Source organism: Eucyclogobius newberryi, unplaced genomic scaffold (assembly GCF_026437365.1).
Source record: "Eucyclogobius newberryi isolate DKJ021-1_F unplaced genomic scaffold, fEucNew1.0.hap1 SCAF_21, whole genome shotgun sequence".
Lineage (NCBI taxonomy): Eukaryota > Metazoa > Chordata > Actinopteri > Gobiiformes > Gobiidae > Eucyclogobius > Eucyclogobius newberryi.
The window spans coordinates 26,694,582-26,716,196 of NW_027315846.1; the positions used below are offsets into that span (position 1 = coordinate 26,694,582).

The 21,615-nt window shown below is 40.6% G+C and overlaps 2 protein-coding genes across 2 annotated transcripts in view; one reads left to right on the forward strand and one right to left on the reverse strand.

Moving 5' to 3' along the window:
• The window catches only part of kcnk10b (potassium channel, subfamily K, member 10b), a 43,892-nt gene extending 42,489 nt beyond the window's left edge, over positions 1-1,403 (forward strand). Inside the window, exon 7 of the mRNA XM_072457682.1 lies at positions 519-1,403. Within this exon, the coding sequence (XP_072313783.1) occupies positions 519-1,136 (618 nt within the window). The 3' untranslated portion in view covers positions 1,137-1,403. The remainder of the gene's footprint in view (positions 1-518) is intronic.
• A 17,693-nt stretch (positions 1,404-19,096) lies between these two features.
• Positions 19,097-20,064, reverse strand: gpr65 (G protein-coupled receptor 65). The gene is given in 3 exon segments (XM_072458234.1): positions 19,097-19,447; positions 19,449-19,852; positions 19,855-20,064. Coding segments are annotated over 3 exon segments (957 nt in total). The 5' UTR covers positions 20,057-20,064.
• Between the last annotated feature and the right edge of the window lie 1,551 nt (positions 20,065-21,615).

The window sequence follows — 21,615 nt, forward strand, 5'->3', positions numbered from 1 at the left end:
CGGGGTCGCAGGTGACTGGAGCCTATCCCAGTGACTTTGGGCCTTAGGCGCCCTGGACAGTGACCAACGTGTCGCAGGGCCAACACAGAGACATAGACATTACAGACAACCATTCACTCTCACATTCATTCACTAGGGCCAATTTAGAGTCACCAATTTTGCCTAACACATACATGTCTTTAGACGGTGGGAGGAGCCGGAGAACCCACGGTAACACAGGGAGGACCTGCAGACTCCACCCAGAGAGATCATGTCATGTTGGTCTGGTCCAGGAATCGAACCCATAATCTCCTTCTTGGGAGGCAAGAGCGCTAACCGCCTTTGCCACCGTGCACCCTATCTATTCTATGTTATACCAAAAACGATTAGAACAGTTGATTCCAGGTTTTGTTTTTTTTTTGTGCAAAATCACAGTTACTGGTAGTAAAGAACTACCAGAAAACCCCCAAAAAAGAGAAAGTGTTTTATCCTTTAAAAGTGCAGATCAAATCTAGTCCTATGTTAAACTTCTATTGCAGGTCGGCGAGTTCAAAGCCCATGCCGCCGAGTGGAAAGCCAACGTCCGCGCAGAGTTCCGCGAGACCCGCCGGCGCCTCAGTGTGGAGGTCCACGACAAACTGCAGCGTGCTGCCACCATCCGTAGCATGGAGCGACGGCAGCTGGGCCTGGAGCAACGTGCACACTCCCTGGACATGCTGTCGCCGGAGAAACGCGCCATGTTCGCCAGCCTGGACGCCGGGCGCTTCAAGACCTCCTCCCAAGATAGCATCGACGCAAAGCTCAACAACCTCAGGCAAAAGGGCGCCTACGAGAATCAAGGGGCCGAGCAGTCGCAACAGGCGGCTTCTGCGTCGGAGGAGAACTTGTTCAACTTGAAATTTGGTTCCTTGGGTAAGATGGGAAGGCGCAAGAACCGAGAGCTACGGAGGAACGTTACGGACAATATGAGGCGGGCGAGTGAGTGCATAAACCACACTAGTGCCATGGGGGGGGAGGGAGAAGAGGGCAAGCAGGATGAGGAGGCGATGAAGGAGACGGGAAAGAGGAAACAAGGCAACACCAGCCTGACAAATATCTTTGTGACGGAGCGCAGTAAGTTGAATGGATTCTTACCCAAAGAGCGCACCAATGACTAGTTGAGGAATTACAGCATGTGACAGACCAAGAGATTCTGCAGCTCAGAAACAGAAAGGCTGGATGTTCTTGGAGGAGAATCAAGAAATATGGAGTTTGAAATGCTTCCAGGAAATGCAGACGCCATGCCAAAGAGTGGGGAGGAAATGTGTTGCCAAAAATGATGAAATGGAGGTCCTGGCTACATGTACAAGGTTTTATATATAGAGATTAGAGATCAGATCACAGTGCAGGAAGAAAATTAGCGACTGCAGATGAGCCATCAAAAGAACCCAAGGGTGTCCAAATGTTGGATTTGAATATTGAGACACGGACAACGCAGTAGGTCGTGGCTATAGACCATTTCAAATTGTGTAACCAAAAACATTCCAAATTCCAGAATTCCAGCAAAAGTGGAACATAATGTGATTTTAATAAAGAAACTGGGATTGACCTCAGAATATCACAAAATAGGACAAATCCGGGTGGTTTTGTCAGATTAAAAGCACTTTTATGGCAGATGACAGATTTTGTCATAGGTTGATATTTGTATTGTATTTGTGGATGTAAGGAAAAAAAACAAGAAAGCCTACAATTATACGTGTTCATAAAAATATCCAGGTACATGTGGCCAGGACTGACCATGGAAGGCTGAAGCTGAAATACCTCATGAAGGCTTGTGGGCAGGCCGCCTCTAAAAGTGCCAGTGGTGTCCTCCTGTCTCTCGTCCCATGCCTCCTATGGGACGTCTTGTTACTGGGACTGTTGAATGGTATTTTTCCAATTAGCTTTGGTTATCGGGAGAGCTCCATCCAAGCTCATCCATCTTGGAGAGACTTATCGATCTCCTCCTCACCGTTTCTTTGTGCACATGTTATTTTTAGAGTAGCGAAGAACTTCTTATGCATGGAGACGTGGAGGTTGGGTTTCGCTCCGATCAATAGTAAATATGAGCTCTTACCCAAAAGACTTGTACTCCTACACGAGTGTAAACATAGCCTTAGGGACAACTCGATACCACGCTGGACTTTGAAACGTGTTGCATGGCTATCAGAGCTTCAATTCAAGGGCAACTAATCCAAAAGGACAAAACTCTGGAATCTTCCAAATATTGTATCTAGGCCATAAGATTGTTACAATAGTATGAATATGTTCATTTTTAAAAACTTTCAAATAATGTCATTGAATTGTTATTGATGAATGTGACGCTTCCATTCTGTAACTGTCGAGCTTGTTTTTCTTTGAAGATACACTGTAACTTCTCTGGTGGATGGTCTGCCACCTGCTTGACTCCATGGAAATGTTTATGTAGAATGTTTTTTTTTTTTTAATTATGGCTGATTTTATATCCTTTTTCAGTGTTTTTAAGCAGAACACCCATATTGTAAAGGCTGGTACAGTTCCATACAGTCGCTCCACCAAAGTATTTCCAATGGGAGGGTTAGCTTTAGCTTCCAAACATCACAAAATATGAAAAACCAGGGCTGTTCTGGCGACTGACATACCCTCGACCCCGCGTGAGCAACTCGTTACAAAACATTACCACATGTAGGACTCTCACTTTTGTTAACTTTATTAATGTAGCAATTGGCAATTTGCAAATTAGCTGCTAACAACCACGTCATACTTTTTTTTTAATCTGACATTGTGCTGGACATAGTGCCCCCAAATGTCACGGGCCACAACAGTTTGACAATGACATTTTAAGGAAGTATCGCCGGAAGTTGGATTGTGACATCACAGGATGCTAAATAGTTCTTCATTATTTTTTAAGTATTCTGTATAGTGTGATACATATTCCAATAGTGACTGGGTTGTTCCACGACTGTTTTATTAAAGTCTTATTTTTGCTAATATTTCTCATTGACGTTTGGCACATTTTTCCAAGCTCTTTTTCTTTTAATTCTTGTTGGTAAATGTAACAAACATATTACTATGTGTCTGCCTGTGATGTCTACAAAATTCTAAGTTACAGTTTAGTCATTAAAATGACTAGGATAGAATGTTTAGTACCAGCTGTTCTAAACACATGACTCCTGGAATGGTCTATTGCTCAAAAAGCCTTAAAGGCGCAATGGACGATTTTTCGGCGATTTGAGAACGCAGGCGGAAGTGCGCATGCGCACTCCCCCGTGCGGACCGATACAACACACACGTGCGTTTGTTTATTAGCGCGATGGATCGCATCGCATCTCTCGTCTCCCGTAGATTTCTGTCCACTTCTGCGTCAGCTCGAACTGTCTTTCTCCGTCTTCATTTTGCCCCGTAAACTGAGGGAACTATATTAGGATAGATCCATGCGCTTAGGCACGCGGAAACGTGGGGACGAACCGCACGCGGCTGCAGGTGAGCGATAGGTGCGTTTTATGATTGATACGTGGCAGGACTAATGATTTATCCACGCCACGAGGAAATATGATAAAAAATTTGCTGAAAAAAATCGTCCATTCCACCTTTAACATCTCCAAGGAGTCAAGAAGTTAGCATATAGACCATTCACCTGAGCTACTCAACCTCTGTAGAAAATACTTTAAAGATAAAGAATATGTAGGATTTGGATGAAATATCAAAAGATGAAGTGGCCATGAACCAACCAAAACTGGCATGTGAAGTGAAGATCAGCTTATCATTACCCCTCAAACATGAAGGTTGACAGTTTGATCACAGCTTTGACCAGCGCTGACTGCCATTGTGTCCTTGGTCAAGACACATCACCAACCTCGACAGTGCCAGGGCAGCTTTGGCTAATTAAGTGACCAAGGAGTGAATGACTAATGCAATAATACGGAATTCAAATCCAAGTGACTGTATTTATTTTATTAATATTCAATGTTTGAGTTTGGAGCAAATTTAACATTGTCCTTGTTGAAAGATCCATCTTGCATTTGACCCATTCTTTCAATTTGGACTAAAAGGACACATATTATGAAAACAATTACTTTTTTTAACTTTAGCCATGTTCTAATGTTGTTCTCTCATCAAAAACATAGTTGGAATTGTAAGTTCTTGCCCTCTGGTGCAACGATTCAGAAATTAATATATATTTTTTTTCATTCATGATTCAGCACAAACAATTCGATTCGATCACGATTCTTAAAATAATGAAACATTTAATGTTATTGTTCCCACTTTGGTGATTAAAAAAATGGCACAATAATAAATGTAGTCTTTTAGTTGTTATTATAAATAATAACAGGTAGATATCACAACTGTAATCTAATTACATTTATGGCATTTGTTATTCTTTTCATATGATGATGCTCATCCTATTCCGCTTCTTTACTGCATAAACAAGTGTTTCTTCATCTTTACAGCAGTTTGCTTAAACATTTTTCCAGATTTACTGTTGACCACCGTGACATTTCAGAATTGGGTTTTTTTGTCACAGTTTTTTTTTATTTTGTCCGTCAAAAAGTTTAATTTTGTAAAGCTGGTCACAAACTTGAGGAATACATGTGGAAAGTTGTTTGGTCAGTCTCAATAATTGTGAATAATCGAGGATATTTTTCCTCCCAATAATTGTGACATCCCTAGCGATGCTACAACCCTACTTTGAACTGTTCCAAATTTCCCGTTTTGTGACGTCAAAGGCAGAATTACCGAGGTCTTGTGCTGATTTTAAGTCCACAAATCAGCGCCACCGTACTGAACATTTCTGCCTCAAATCACCTGTGTGCTTAAATTAGCATGTCGGGGCAAGCTTACTTTTGTTTATTTCCCCATGATAAGTCCCTCTGCTCCAGTAAATTCATTAGTAACACCAAATCCTGACACCTGGCTGAAAGAAAGTCATGTGTGGTTTTCAGTAAATACATACATTTAAGTTCTATAACATGAGATGCCAACGCTAAGGTACAAGAGCAAGTTTAAAGGCCAATAACAATACAAGCAATGCACAATAATGTGTCCTTTAAAGGTGCACTCTGGTGGAAGGTCCACCACTTGCTTCTCTTATGGAAATGTTATTGCCTTGCCTGTAAGGTTCAACAGTTTGGCATTTAACTTAGCTATTAGTTAGTTAATTAGTTATTGAGAAAAAAACTTGAAAATAATACATTTCAGCCACAAGTCCAAACTAAACTGACTGGAGGTGAATCTGAGTTTTCATTTGATTTAATTATTTAAGTTGCATCAGATGAGGGGGAAAGAACCTTGAAATGAGGGTACAATGCACACTTTTGCACCCTGTAGACCACTGTGGGTTTTCATGTTTCAAATGTGTAAATGGTGAATCTTACGTATCGTGTTAAAAGTTTCATCTCATTAATAGCAGTTGGTTGTATTTGGTGGATCTAGAGCCACATCAAAGCATTATCACTTGTGCACAGTTGTTCTGGACTCAAATGCATGTTTTTCTATGGGACACTTTGATCTGTTGTGTCTCCTGAGTCAATGGCATTAACCTGTTCTCGTTACAACAAACTAACAGTCTAATTACTTGTTGAAAATGTTATGAATTCACCTTAATGTAGTGAGTGCCTTTTTCACAAAAATAAACATCAGCAAATAACAGTTTTTGTTCATCTTTTGCTTTTTCCAAATACCTTTACAAATGGAAGACACATGTTAATTCATTTCACCCCTGCTATAATGTTGTTTCTTCATTAAGAACATACATGTTAATGTTTTATTCATGCATGATAGACCAATCCTCCATACTCAGTCTGTCTTCATTAAAGCTTAAAAAGGATTATTCCACAGATGATGAAGTGGTGTCATCCTCCGGGCAAAAGAGTTAGGGAGAAGTCCTCATTTAAACACTCCTGCTGTCATCACAATACAGTATGGAATATTGCATTCTTTTGGTCTGTTTTCTATACATTTTGTATACACATGATAATAAAATACTGACTACTGAACTTTGAGGAGCTCATTCATTGTTGTTTCCACAGTCTAAATATTAAAATATTAAATATTATTATATAAAAATACTACAGAGCATACATTGCAGCTGTATCATGGTAGATGCTCTGCAAGATATTTTAATCTTAGCCGTAACCAAACAACATAAATAGCTAAGCAACATCACCTGAGACAGTCTCAGGACCAATTAAATTGAGGTGTGTAAAATTGTTGCTGAATACGGAAGCTCATTGTATTCAGAAAAAAAAAAACATATCTATCTCGAAATAATGAGAATTTTCGAAATTATGAGTTTGTATTTTTTTGTAATTTGAGATTTTTTTACCGTCATCTCCCTGCTGCACCGCTCTCTCTCTCACCTGGAGAAGCCTGGTAGCTCTGTGAAGATCCTGTTCTACGATCTCTCCAGCGCCTTCAACACCATCAGCTCCTGAGGGACAAGCTGGAGACAGCTGGTGTGGAGTATGACCTGGCAGAGTGGATCCTGGATGAACTCAGACCGACCCCAGTTTGTGAGAGCCCGGGACTGTGTGTCTGACACTCGGACCTGCAGTGTGGGGGGCCTGCAGTGTGGGGGACCTGCCCTAACCCACCTGCAGTGGGTTAGGGTTAGACTGAGGTCTGCAGTGTAGAGGGTGAAGAGAAAGGGCGCGAGGACGGTGCCCTGGGGCGCCCCTACACTGCAGGTCCCCCACACTGCAGGCCCCCCACACTGCAGGTCCCCCACACTGCAGGTCCGAGTGTCAGACACACAGTCCTGGGCTCTCACAAACTGGGGTCGGTCTGTGAGGTTTGTTTGAAAATCGCCCATGAGCCTGGTAGAAAAGCAATTACTTGCGTCACTATGAGAAACAACTGGGTGTTTTAAAACTGCATCTACAGATCAGGCTTGGTGTGAAATTGATGCCGGGACATGACACACCTGTCTGAGAAAATAATATTCTTGAAAAAAGCATTCTTGTGAATGCATTTCTTCAAGAATGCATTTGGACTGTCTTTATTGGGAAAGGCATTGCCACACAACTGGACGATGTTGAACCCAGGGATTTTGCGGGGACAGGTCAGTTTTGTGTCATCCCTAGAAACTGCGCTGTACTTGAACGGAGAGTCTGTGTACAAAGGCACGTCCAAAATGATTCAGAGTGAGCTTCTGGACTGTATGCTGGCTGTGAATAAAAACTAAGTGAAGTGAAAGCGGCTGTTTTCTTATCAATCCGAGCCGATCTGATGTGTCGAACCAACTTGTGCTCCGTTAGCTTAAAAGAGTGTTTGTTACGTGTTTATTACGCTGGATAATTCCAACACTGAAAGCATCGCTGAACTTCTATTCATAAATAGATGCTTTAGTTATTAGAAAACCCATGAAAGAATGCTATAAATGACAAGCCTTTAAGAACAACTTCCCATATAGCAATACAGTCTGTTTCATGAAACGGGCACAGTATCATTGAGATAATGTTTGCTCTTTACAACCTGACATTTTATAAATTGTAAAATTTAATTTTATGTCAAATGTACTTATCTGCCTCAAAGTCATAGTCATAGTCAAGTTTGTTTACTTCATTAATTCAGTTGTAAATGTGTATTTAAAATATTAAACAGTCAATGTAAAATATAGAATTTGGACATAAAAAACCCTCACAAAAAACATGGCAATGTCAAATAGCTTGACTTCTGCATCGCAGTTGAAACAGTGTCTAGATGATTACCTTAGGAATATTTTCTGCACATGGAGCATTTTGGCATTTTTAGTAAAGAAGAGATGGCAAGGCAGCTGTGGCTCTGTTGCGGGGCAAATACATTAGAATACAAAACATATATAACTTATCCCATTATGTTCCATCATTTCCTTGTGCCTTGAATGCCAGACTTTATTACATAATGTTGCCACAGTGTTGCTGCATGTGACCTGGCTCTCCATCCGTGCCTGTGGAGCCTGTCACATGTGTTTGAGTCTACGTGGCGCAGCAGACAGAAACATAAAAGACACTGATCAGGCAACGTGAGAGAGGGAATAAAAAAGGGAAAATACTGAAGGTAGAACATTAAAGACCTCTAAAAAAAAAATACGAAAGACATTGCCAACGCATTTTAAAACATTTTGTTGGATGACAACCATTAGGAAGCCACTGCAGGGACAGCAAGGTTGCCAGATTAACATATACCATTGAAAAAAGCCCTAAACCCCAGCCCCACAAAAATAAGACCAAGTTAAATATTGCTGTTGCATTGCTAATGAAATTATATGTCAATAATGGCTTCAAAACATTTACAGTTTGTATCTTAGTCATTATTGTGTCTATTATTTGTAAAACGGAACTGAAAGTAGACTAAAATCTTATATAACGTGAAAGTGTCACTGGAGAACAAGCCTCAAAATTTCTAGGAGACTTTAAAAAAAAAAGTAAATAAAGTAAATACATTTTTTTCCTTTTTTTATTTTTATAAATGGGGTCATGTGAGGGGGTAGGTGAAAACAAGAATTTTCTGAGCCTCAGTTGAAGACAAAGCAGGATTAATGCATGCAGGAATCAATAAAGAATAACAATGATAAAACACTAGTGTAAAAAGGTTAAAAGCTCATTGGCTTGAGCCATTCCGTGGAATCAAATGCGACGAGTCTTTGTTATTGCCTGGTTTCTTCTGACTATTATTCATGGTCATTTTGCCACAACTCGGGCATTTTTGACCCCCTAACATTGATAAATGTCACACATGGGGACATAGACGCGATCGGCTCGGCGAACGCCCGTTGCAACAGTGCTGACTAGTTCAAAAAAGAAAGAACATGAAACTCTTAATCTTTGGCCTAGGCACATGAGACTTGGGACAGTGATGGAGCTACCTTTGACGAGTAAAACGCACCTGACTGTATGATAAACAGGAAGTCAGCCATGTTGAATCAAAGTGGCGCGGCCACATTTGACTTTTTTTTTCAAAATTGTACTTTTTGTCTTGTCATCTAAAGACATTGGAATTTAATAAATATATACATTTTTAATGGATATTCCGTACGGTCTCCACATAGCACGCCCTCAAAAAAGGCTTAATTCCCTGTTTTTTCAAGGACAAGTCACGCCTAATGGAATTGATCTACGGAGCTCACATTTCACTCACTAATGCGTTTTTATGGTCTGATTGGAAAATATTAATACCCATGTAACAAATTGACTCTATAGTGCCCCCTACCCATTGTGTGAAAAACTCAACATTGTCTGATTTGTTTGAAACTTAAGGGTTATATTCTCCTCGAGACGCCATGAAAAAAGTGCATTTCAGATATTGTGTATTTTCACAATTGGCCAGCAGCCTCCACTTCCTCTTCCTCTTTTATTTTAATGGAACATTTCCTCTCGTGCCGTGGTCTTAGCATTAGCATCAGCATTAGCGGCGGGTCTCTGTTGCTAGGTGACGGAGGTACAGGGAGGAGGGGGTCTAAAAAAATAAAGTAAAGAATAAAGACAAAATAATAAAGTCTAAAGAATAAAGTCCAGCATCGGGGCAATAGCAATCAAAACACAGCCGCGCGGGAAGACGGTCGCGGGTGATGGAGACTGAGCCGAGGATGAGGAGCAAGAGGATGTTCTAACGCGCTTTGACTTCATTGGCCTAGAAACACCAAAGTGATGGAAGAAGGACTTCTAAAGGATAAAACGACAGAGACGTCCCATGACCTCATGGGCTTTGTAAAACAACAAAGACGTCCCATGACCTCATGGGCTTTGTACTTCCAAAGCACCCAACGTCAAAGAGGGAGAGGAAGATGAAGAAGAGTCTCCCTGGAATAAAGCCGGTTGGTCTCTGACACAACAACTATTCTAGTCACAAAGACATATCATGACCTCATGGGCTTTGTAACACCAAAGCAATGGGAGGAGTACTTTTACGGACTACGACAGAGTCTGAGGACTACGAAACGTCTGAGGAATAAAGTCTGGCGGTAATGCAACGCTCGGATGCAAACCGCCATAAAACAACAACAACAACAACAAGACGGTCGCGCAGGTGGAGAGAGCCATCATCGCCGCTACCGCGGCTTTAATTAAAGTTGATTTTGCAGAATATTTCCGCTTGGTTAAATTGGTTATGTGTTTCTTCCAAATGCAATTCCTTTTATGAAGAATCCACAACTGCCTCGATCATGACCAACAACCTTAAAATAAAGAAGAGAGAAATATCAGCTGTACCAGCTGCCAGCTGCCAGCTGGTACAGCTGGCTTTTTTCGGCTGGATTTGAGCGTTTTTCGTTGCGTTCGTTGTGTTGTTGTGACGTGAGCTAGCTCCGAGCGAGCCCACCAGCCCCCCCCGCGCCCTCCGGCCGCGCTAAAGTACGGCGTGTCGTCGGTACACGTTTATATACACGTTTATATGAAAGAGGAACTTCACGAACGATCGGGACACGCACTGGAATCGCTTTAAATTAACTTGTTTTGACTTATTCGGCTGGATTGAGTGTTTTCGTCGTGTCGTTGCGATGTGTCTTGGCTCCGGCCCCGCCCCCCGGCCGGCGCCGTACCGCGTTTACACAAAGGAGGAACTCATGAAACTGCGGAGAACAGTCGTCTTACCCGGAGATCGTCACGTTATCCCGTCGCAATACTGACCTAACCTAATACTGATGTGCAATTCTGTCATATGTGCAATTGCTGTTGGAATTCATGTGCAATTCATGTGCAATTACTGTGAAATTCATGTGCAATCTATGTGCTGTCGTGACACATATTCATGTGCAATTACTGTCGGGATCACATGCAATGGTATTTATTTATTTATTTGTCTATGGGAGTTTTTGTTTATTTATAGGATATCTTCTACTGAAAGTGTTTTTCAGACTTCCTATAAGTGATCTGTTCTTCTGTATCTGCCTCTGGATCTACCTGCGTTGCACCAATGAAATTTCCCCATGTGGGACAATAAAGGAATATCTTATCTTAAATCTAGTCGGCCACACATCATATCTGTGGTAATGGTCTGCCGTGGGGGAAACTCTCTGATTCCTAACAAATTATGTGTATTTTAAGTCAAACTAATTCAAGTTTTAGACACAGCAGTGGAAGTTGTATAGTTGTATACAACTATAAGTTGTAGTTGACATAGCCTTACCCCAGAAACGTATTGCCCTGTGGTTGTAAAAATACAGCAGGTGGTGCTAGCATGGTAGTAGTATTTAGCCCGTAGCATTCTGGGATAACTATATAAATTTCTTTGTGTCGTGTTTGCTTGTAGTTGTTGAACAGTGGGTGACAGAGCAGCTCTTCTACATTAAAATGAACGGATTACTCCCCCCACAGAGGACCGTTAGTGGGCGTTCCCTCGGATGCCAACTGTATCTATTGGAATGTTGGTTGCTTCTAAAAGGCAAAGCTGGAAGACCGGACTTTGACTGCAATCTAAAAGCTAAACTTATTATCTACCTAAAAATGCATTTAATAATCTATTTGTAATTTTACTAAAAGGTCCTGTAAAAATACAACAACATTGTTAATATGATTAATATTAGAGTATTTGGCCTTTAAACAGTCAAAATATATTCAGAAATCAGTTTATTACAAAAAGTGCAATCAAGTTTGAACAAAATAAACAGTACAACAATATGAAATAATCAACAATTAATTGGTGTAACAAACTACAATTATCACATACATTAACACACTTATATATGTAACCCTATATTCTCTCTCTCTCTCTCTTTTCGTCGAAGGGTTCTATCTCAATAGCTCACAAAACAATAATATAACTAAAAACAACTGCTCAGCCTGAGTCTAAAAGTCTAAAACAACTCGACATAATTGATCAACAACACCGTTCAAAGAGCATTACTTTAAGCAAACACGATGAGACCACTATGGGAGATTAGGTTACTCATAAATACAACTAGATACAGCAAAAAGGCAAGGCCTAAAGCAAGGTACTTGTAGTAAGATTCAAGTCAAAACTTGTATATTTTGCAAAATGGGATGCAGACAAATTTTCCCACCAACAGCTGGCTGCACGGGAGGATGTAGTGTGTAGTTCACTCTGTCCTAACAGCGTAATATTGAGGTTAGATACTGACAAACGTGCATCTACTCTTCACATAATGTGTTTTAAACCATGCCTCCAATTGGATAAAGAGCGTTGTGTTGGGGAATTTGTGTCGGAATTTCCTGTTTCAGTCATTATTAGCATTAATGTTTAATAGTTACCTAAGTCAGCACACACAAGGAGCACACCAGATTTAAAATTGCTAAAGTTACGAGAATCCAAATTTGGGTCATGCAGGATGCGTTTGTAACGGGCTTTAATGACTAAATATTTGAACGTCAACTTTCGAGTTCAGTTATTTTACCCAGCGGGGGTGTACTCACAGTACTGGTTCAAGAGAAACATATTTACAGAATAAAAGAGGATCGGTTCTCTTTAGACTTTTAGACTTATTCAATAAGAGTGAGTGGTGTGTGTGAATAGTAATAAAATACATTCTGACATTCTGATGGATAGTTTTAACACTTCTATTAAAAGATTCTACGAGGGGAGGGTGGGACACTGAGGGGAGAGGGGGGCACCAGTCAGCAAGGGGGGTAGAGTGAAAGTATAGTAAAATGATATCCCTCTTTTCTCCTTGAAAAATGGACTCTGATCCCATACTTACATCTCAGTCAAAGGATTGAAACTATAAAAATGAATGTCCTCTATCTATTCCAGACACGCCAAATCCAAAAATACATGTACATGTAAATTAATATTTCAATTAACTAACGACCAAACAAATAGGTAGCTCAACTTATACTGTGGCTTAACTTACCCTAGTTTACTGCAATGTTTAAATCTCACGTCCTTTTCATAGTGCACACATAGTGTTGTAATCATTTAGAAGTCCATACTTTTTTTTTAATTAAATATAACAATGTTTGGTACTGCATTAACTAACATTGCAATATCAATAATATTCTGCATCACTGCCCATGACCTTTCCTTGTCCCATCTCCCTCCTCTCCTACATCTGTGAAGCCCACCATCACTGGCCTCTCCCTCCTGCAGCGCCCAGCCCAGTTTACCCCAGTTCCCGTGGCGACCTCTTCAAACATTCAGTGCCGTTTTATAATGAGCCCTGCCATTTCCCGAATTGGAACCCAGCCTCTGCCAAACTGCGCTTACATTGATAATGTCCATATTTTAGACCAGCCTCGTTTTTCAGATTTGTTTGATCTAATTTACTTTTGGAGTTTAAACACCGAGTGATCTCAGATATAAAACGATCATGATGAGCAAAAAAAATAAAAATTAAATTGTGTCTCTCTCAGAGGTGCGCAATATGTTGTTTTGAAGTAATGCTAGATTCAAATATTGAGTTAAAAAAGTATGGAAAAATAGCTGATGGTACAGTCGTTAAGGACGCTGCACATGTGTGGTTGCGGCCACTGTGGTGTTGTGGGTTCAAGCCCTCGACCGTTTGCTGAATGCCTCTCCCTTTCTCTCCACATTTCACACTGCAGCTGTCCTCTCAAATAAATCCTTCAGGCCTTAAAAAGAAATCCTTACAAAAAAGTGATGTAGGGTGTTGCACGTTTGTGATTAATTTTACATTTCACATTTGTCTGATAATTGAACATCAACTAATACATTCAAAGATAGACATTATATTGTCTAATCATTATCGAGATACTCCAAAAGAAATATTAAGATGCCAATATAGCCCACGCATATTCTCCTAGAATAAGAATAATTTGATATACTTAAACAGAGCACTACTTTGGCAACAGTGGACAAGAACACAAAAGAAAGATGTTTAAAAGAGTTGAACAAGTGAAATGAACTGCCGGTTATTACGCCTTTGCCAGTATTATTCCAACATAAATCACAACTTGTGCTGGTTCCTCCTCCAGTGCAGATGGCTCTGTCTTTGCACATGGCAGATCACAGCCACCTGTTTAAGTGGTGCTCAGGCTGACAACAGTTGTGTTGGTGTTGATTTGAGGACACATTAGCATACACATACAGCATTAGCATGGATCCGGTGAGCTGGTAATGCTAGGCTGTCGCAGAAGGCTGTAGGCTGCACTCTCATTGTGCAAAGACTCGTATCAAGCTGTGAACATGCACAACCTCTAGGATTGTTCACTCAAATACACAAACAAATATATGGACATGTAAGCTTGTATTTAGATAATGTGCACAACCAATTTTGAGTTAGCGCAATGTTTTTTAAACTGTGGTATTTGTTCATTGTCACAAAACATATCCTTGATTATTTAATTTTCACCTAATGAATACAGAAGTGTATATAACATGTAGAACATACAATGGCATGGCAGAAGACCTTTACTTAAAGAAGACCATGTGCTTCTATCTGCTATGTAGTTATTAGGGTTATTAAAAGTATTGATATGATACTAAAACTAGTATCTAAACTAGACACTCATTTGATCAAGTATCAATTAAAAAATATATATAATTATCACAAACAGAACTAAAGTTGGCCTCTCCAGAACAGTTTTACAATGATCTTGTACATAAAGTGATATTAATTTGTGTTGAAAATGTCATTTGATTGTTTTAAACCTTGAACATTTCTGATTATCATTGTGGCGTCGAAATTAGTATTGAGAAACATTATTTTCCTTTGTACTGAAATCGAGTTGGAAATTGGGACAACACTGTCTGGGAAGCGGTGAAACTGTCCGAGTAACGTTGTCTTGTCCACAGGAGAATAAAAGATTACTCAAACATGCAGGAACTACCGTTAAAAACAACTTTGAGTGGTTAAATGAGAATGGAAAACAATTATAAAATGGTTAAAAGCTCCACACCCCCAAATCAGTAATTATTTAGACAGCTCAAATGGAGAGAAAAGCTTCACTTCTGGTCAGATAGTTGTCAAATGTTAATACAATTGATGACCATAATATTACAATAACGGAACATTTCTATAGTAAAAAATGAGCCTAAATGTAAAAATAACATTTAAATCAAATGTTTAATAGTTAGTCTTGCCCTTACTTAATTAATTGGATCAATACTTTGTACTTCTACTTGAATATTATGTTGAAGTAACAGTTCTGTCTCTTACATTTTTTTGACAATGCCTGCCCAGACACAGGGAGAACATACAAATACCTCAAACTCTTTAGTCTTAAAAAAGTTTAAATACGTGGATGATAAAAGATAGCCAACATCTCTGTACTGGAGGATATGGCCTGGACTATGGGTTACTTTGATGTTTTTCTCAGTCCATTTGATTTGAGCTCATGCACGTTTTCTGCAGTGTCAGTGTGTGGGAGTGTTTTTTAGTATGTCACAGAGTAATGAGCACATGTCCAAGCAGCATTAGCATTCTGTGTCCAGGATTTGTAGAGAGTCAACAACATGTTACATAATATTATATTTGGGTCAAATGGAGCAACTAGCCATTGACTTTGAGCCATTTTTGATCTGGCACTATAACCGACACGAGAAAGGACCCCTCCTTCTCGCCTTCCAGATCCACGCTCGGCTTCCGCACAGACAGTAGAGCAGTGGAGGTGCCAAAGAAGGCTGGACTTATGTACAGGTTTTGGCTAACAAACCGTAAGATTCCTTTTCGCTCTCTATCCAAGTTTACAGCATGGATTTAACTAATATATCATTTTAATACTAAAGTAATGTCCTATCGCAACACAGTGAGCAGTTAAAACATTCCCCAATGCACAACGTGTAACGCACAAAATGATCAGAGGGGCTTTCTTTTTTATAACCCCTTAATGTAAATGTTGCGGAGAAACCTCTTACTTACCCTGGCTGCGATGACAAATTACGCGAATACCGTAATACACAATGGGGAACGCAAAGTGAAACACTTCTTTGAGGCACAATTATACGCCGATTTCTCTGAGGGGCGCTCGTCTCATGCACTGATAAAGTTTCATGTTATGTTCCATGTTCATTTCATAGAGAGGAAACTGACTATTACAAGACAAGGGTGTTACAGGCATTTACATTCATATTTTAGCTTAGGAGATGAATTAAAGCACCAACGCCACCACCTGGGATAGTCCCAGGACCGAAATTAAAAGTGAAAGACACGCGGGTTCGTTATTGGCAGACAGACACTTGGTTCAGTTAATACAGGATTCAATTATATTTTCAGTTAAAATGTAACATTCAAGTCAGTTCCCATTCACGCCAGGTGCAGGATCGCCACATCACACAGTACAATTACAGGACCAGACCTGACCTGACCTGACCTGACCTGACCTGAACGTTACACAAGCGAGACGTTGCAGGGGTGAGGCCCTAGGAGCGACGGCACTAAAGAAGCCAAAGTTGGTTTAGGATTAAATTAAAATATTTAATTATCAGCCTCTGTCTATCTCATACATGCGTTCTCACTTCCGGCAAATTACCAGTACATCCGGGAATTTGTACCCGCCGCCATTTTGACCGGGTGACGCTTGCAGCAGCTGGACAGCACGTCATTTTCTACGTCATACTGAGCACGGCATAGTACTTTACAACCGCACGGCTACTATATTCACCAAAATACTGCGTTGTTTTTGGATGCAATGTTTGCGTATTGGATAGTCAGAAACTTACATTGCCAGGTGAAAATTCCCGAGCTTTCAATCAAAATAGTTGTAGATACTGGGCCAATCCAAATCAGGCCAGTCAGTCGGGCTGTCCTTCCACAAACCCTGCGGCATTCTGTAGGGACATTCCGCTGGTGTCAGACCAAGGAATGACAGCTTTGTCATGTACCTTTTTCTGCCGTCATCGTCTAAAGAATTATAAAATTCGTAGCTCATTATGCCGCGCTCAGTATGACGTAGAAAATGACGTGCTGTCCAGCTGTTGCAAGCGTCACCCGGTCAAAATGGCGGCGGGTACAAATTCCCGGATGTACTGGTAATTTGCCGGAAGTGAGAACGCATGTATACCTGAGGACGACGAGAGCCCAACCCTCGGCGCAAACCCGGAAGTGACAGCAGTGTCAAAGGCCAGAGACCTAGAGGGACCGCCCTTTTATAGGCGCTCCCTGGCGGTAGAAGATGGCAGGCGCGCACTGCCACATTCATGAAAATAAATTGTGTTTGCTTGTTGCGCTGTTACTATTACAATAATCCTTCAAATTTGTCAGGTTAAGAATCCCACATTACTCCATTGAGCAACCATCAATCTATTCAAGTAAATAAAGAAATACATTATCAAAACACAAGTTGTGACATTAACTTTGTTTAAAACATTTTTGACACCGTCGAAAGGGTTAGAATAACATAGTAAACATTGGACATCTCCAATGTTTAGTGCTCTTGCCTCCCAAGAAGGGAGTTTGATTCCCGGACTAGACCAACATCACATGAGTGGGGGTGAGGGTGGAGTCTGCATGTCCTCCCCATGTTACCGTGGGTTCTCTGGCTTCCTCCCACCGTTCAAAGACATGCATGTGTTAGGCAAAATTGGTAACTCTAAATTGACCTAGTGAATGAATGTGAATGAGAGTGACTGGCTGTCTGTAATGTCTATGTCTCTGAGTTGGTCACTGTCCAGGGTGTACCCCACCTAAGGCCCGAAGGCACTGGGACAGGCTCCAGTCACCCGCGACCCCGAAAGGGAACAAGTGGTAGAAAATGGATGGATCTCGGTGCAGTGCTAGAAACAGCAAATATCCTCAACCTCCCAGCCCTCTGGCAGAGGACCCGAGCTTGAAGGGGGAGAAATAGAGACTACCAGCGGAGGGCGAGGCAAACTTTTGAAAGTTGATGAGGAGCCAGAGGAAAAGCACTTCACATTCAGGTTTGCTTTTGAAATTAATTCAAGTGTCCATGCTCAGTGTACTTTATTTTATGTTCTAATGTGCTGCTTCTGCTCACATAATCTGTGCACAATAACCTGCACATGACACCCATCATTTATCAGAGAGAAATCAATATCTACTTGTGACCAATTCTTAGTATTGATTCACTGACTGATTGATTGATTTAGTCATTTTAGTAATGGGATTCGCAATGTGGTTCAATCACATTTTTGGTGTATCGAGCTGAAATGTATTTAGTAAAAAAAAAATAATAATAATTATATATTTACTCTATAATGATGCTGTAAATATCATATACACGCCATATAAATTCTGTAAACACAATATAAAAAGCAGCAATATCACTTTTACAGTTTGTGTCCAAAGGCAATAAGGGTCAGTGTCAATAATTATTAAATGCAGAGGTCATAAAACCATAAATAGAAACGCTTTAGGTCTGTTTTAAGCTGTAACTTTTATTTGGTAAAATGCTGTGGCTTTTTTGCACCCTCGTGAAAGCTCAAAAAACAGAACAGAAAATGTAAAAACTATGAAAATAATACTTAAATGTGAAATGTAATTTTTACCATTGTTTCTTATTGGAGCAGGTGGATTAATTTACCTGGCAAATTTTCTAACAACATGATCACAAAAACATTTTCGACATGATTTAAGGATAGATGCTTTAAGTTTAAAACAAAAATGTATAGCCTCGTTGTGACTTGTTGTGTTTCTTGAGTCCCTTGTCTGCCCCAGCATCAGACCAGGAGTGAGTGAACAATGAAACAGTGCGACATACATTCTATGCATTATTTAACAAACATGTGAAAAAATGAAAGTTATATATTGTACAGTAGGGGATTCTACAAGACACACTCACCATGTTCACATGCACAGAGACCTCAGAGGATTTGCGAAAGGGTAATCGCAGGGTCGTTCAGGGTCGACGACGGCAGACAGGAATCACGAGGTGTAAGCAAAATACAGAGTCAGTGTCCAAAAACAAGAATCAAAATCTCAAAACCTCGATAAGGGCTCGATAGCTGAGGAACATTCAGACGTGTTCTAGTAATTTAGCATTAACACTAACATTTTAGCATTAGCACTAAAACGTTTTAGATTTCAGACATGAGGAATTGCGTGGCTCACAAGTTATTCGATCTCCACAGCCCAAATACTGTAAACACATTGATGTTCCAGTTGTTTTCACTTTCATTTTATTTCTGCAGATCAAAACAAAGCCAGTCACAGTCCCTATATGTGGCAGGTCATTTCAAGACGTGCATACAGTGTAAAATAATTCCCATCTCACTATGTGACCATGGTTAACTGTGGTGAAGTGTTCATCTCATCCAAAGTTCCTGTATTAGTCTACACAGGTACGCTCACAGACTCTGTGGTCCTTTTTCTCCCCTGGAAGTACAGCACCACCTGATGGAGCTTGGCCTTGCCCGTTCTCGTGATTAAGCAGTAGAACAGCAAGTCAGCGAGGCAGTTCAGACACGAGATGGCTATCACAATTTTGTGTGGATACAGCAGAGATTGTATGGTCTTACAGTCCTTCACCAGCGTACGAACCAGCATCAGAACATGTACCGGTCCAAAGCAGATGAGGAGACACAGAAACACCCCAAGGAGTAACTTTGCAACACCTTTAGACTCCTGTTCCTGTGTGGCCTGGTTGCTTCTAACTGCCCTTGAGATACCCCAGGTGGAGAAACAACACCACCAGCAAGGGAACTACTAAGCCAAGCACAAACCGGAGAATGCTCGCTCGCACCATGTTTGCTGTCAGTGGTTGTACGATGTCAAAGCACAATGAGGCTTCCTCTTGGTTGTTGTCTTCTGAAGAGATGGTTACGGCATTGAAGATCAGGACCAAAGCCCAGATGGCGAAGCTAACACACACTGCAGTACTGACTCTACGAACAAACTTGTACCTAAAAGGGTGGACCACGGCAAGGTAGCTGTTAAGAGCAATGCAGCAGATGAGAGCCTCGCTGGTGTAGAAGTTGGCGTACAGGCAGTAGATAGAAAGGAAGCAAGATAAACCGCTTAGAACCCAGAACCCATGCCAAAGAAAATCCAACCACAGACTTAAGCCGATGGTGAAGATGAGGTCGGAAGGGCCAGATTGAACAGGTAAACACCAAGCTCGTTCCTTTGACGGATGTGCTGCCAGGACACGAACAGAAAGAAGGAATTGAGAGGGGTGGAGGATAAGATGATGACCAGATAGAAGGAGATGAAGGCCCTCCTTCTGGTGGTGCTGTCCACGGAGTAGCACTCAGAGGAATTCAGGGTTGTGCTGGTGGTGATGAAGTTGCCCATGATGGTGAGGAATCTTAAAACAAATGCAAAAAGTGGTTGTCAGTCAAAGGTTGAGAGCCAAAAGCCTGTAAATGACATCCTGGGCAACATTAAATTAATTGATTTGATTTGATGATTTGATTTACAAATGACAAATAAAGGATTATGATGAGATATCTTCATGGGTTTGAAGTGACATGCTGGTGCAGCCTTTTGAGGACAGATCTGCTCTGCCGTTTGCTGCTACGCTGTGGTGTGTAATCCCACATTCGTCCAGGAGTGTTATTAGAAAAAACAAATGTTTTGATTCTCATCCAAGAGTTATTCTCAATCTACGGATCAAGTCTGAGAATTTATCCTACTCTGAGCAGGATGAATAAACGGTGCTGAGGCACTCACAGCAGTGCTGCTCTTCGAGTAAACACAACAGTCAGGGACAGATGTTGAACTGTGCCAGCTCAAGAGTAAGTTAGTTGGACAAGACTACACTAGTTTGAAGATAATGATTAAAGTACCGTATTTTCCGGACTCTAAGTCGCACCTTTTTTCATAGTTTTTCCCGGGTTGCGACTTATACTCCAAAGCGACTTATACTGTATATGCTATTATTTGTTATTTTCACACTGGCAACCGCAAGAGGGTGCTCTAGGCTCTAGAAGAAGAAGAATCGGCACTTCCTCCAGAGTTTGGGGAGTTGTTGAGGAAGAAGAATTTAATGGATTTAGTGATTTTGGGTAATACTGAGGCTTTGGTAAACTTGTTAGCATGTTCATTATGTTATGGTCATCTATTATGCATTTTTTGGCTGGTGCGACTTACACTCTGGTGCGACTTATAGTCCGGAAAATACGGTAATATTAATGCTTATTGGTACATTGTGAGTAGAAAAAATACAAGCCAAACCTAGCAGTTTAGCTAAAGCTGCATGGAGTTGTGCATGGGTTCAATGTAAAGCAGTGAGTGGATGAAAAGTAAGATAATTTATTAATTTTAGTTACTTAATTTCATGTTATACATGACATATTTTACCAGGCAGATAAAGCCTTAAGATGACATGAAACAAACTATAAACTTTCTGAGTCCTATAAATGCCCAATTTTGGTGTTTTATAGCAATTTAATTGCTTTACATAGCATTATAACCCCCTACCAAACCAGGAAACCTAGGGGAAACACTGGGTCGGCCATGTACTAAAGTAAGTAAATTAATTCGGTTATTAAAAAAGTATCTATGGAAACAAGTAGGTAACAATTCTGAAGGAGAAAACCTAGATTGTCACACTGGGTGAATTTAGGTAATGTGGGACGCATTTTGGTAATAGCATCAGAAAACATCTTGTTTCAATCTAAATGATAATTTACAATACATTAGTAACAATACATAGTGCACCTTTTAACTGATATATATATAATTACGTTTGAGTCATGCAGCGCCTCACGGACAGTCCATCATGTGCTTCCAAACACGTCAGTATAGGTCTACTTGACTCATTTTGTCCTAATCAAATGTAATTAAAGTCACAGGGCCCGCCTCACAGTTGCCCTTGACAACGCCAAGCCAATTTCTTGGAAGCAGCTTAA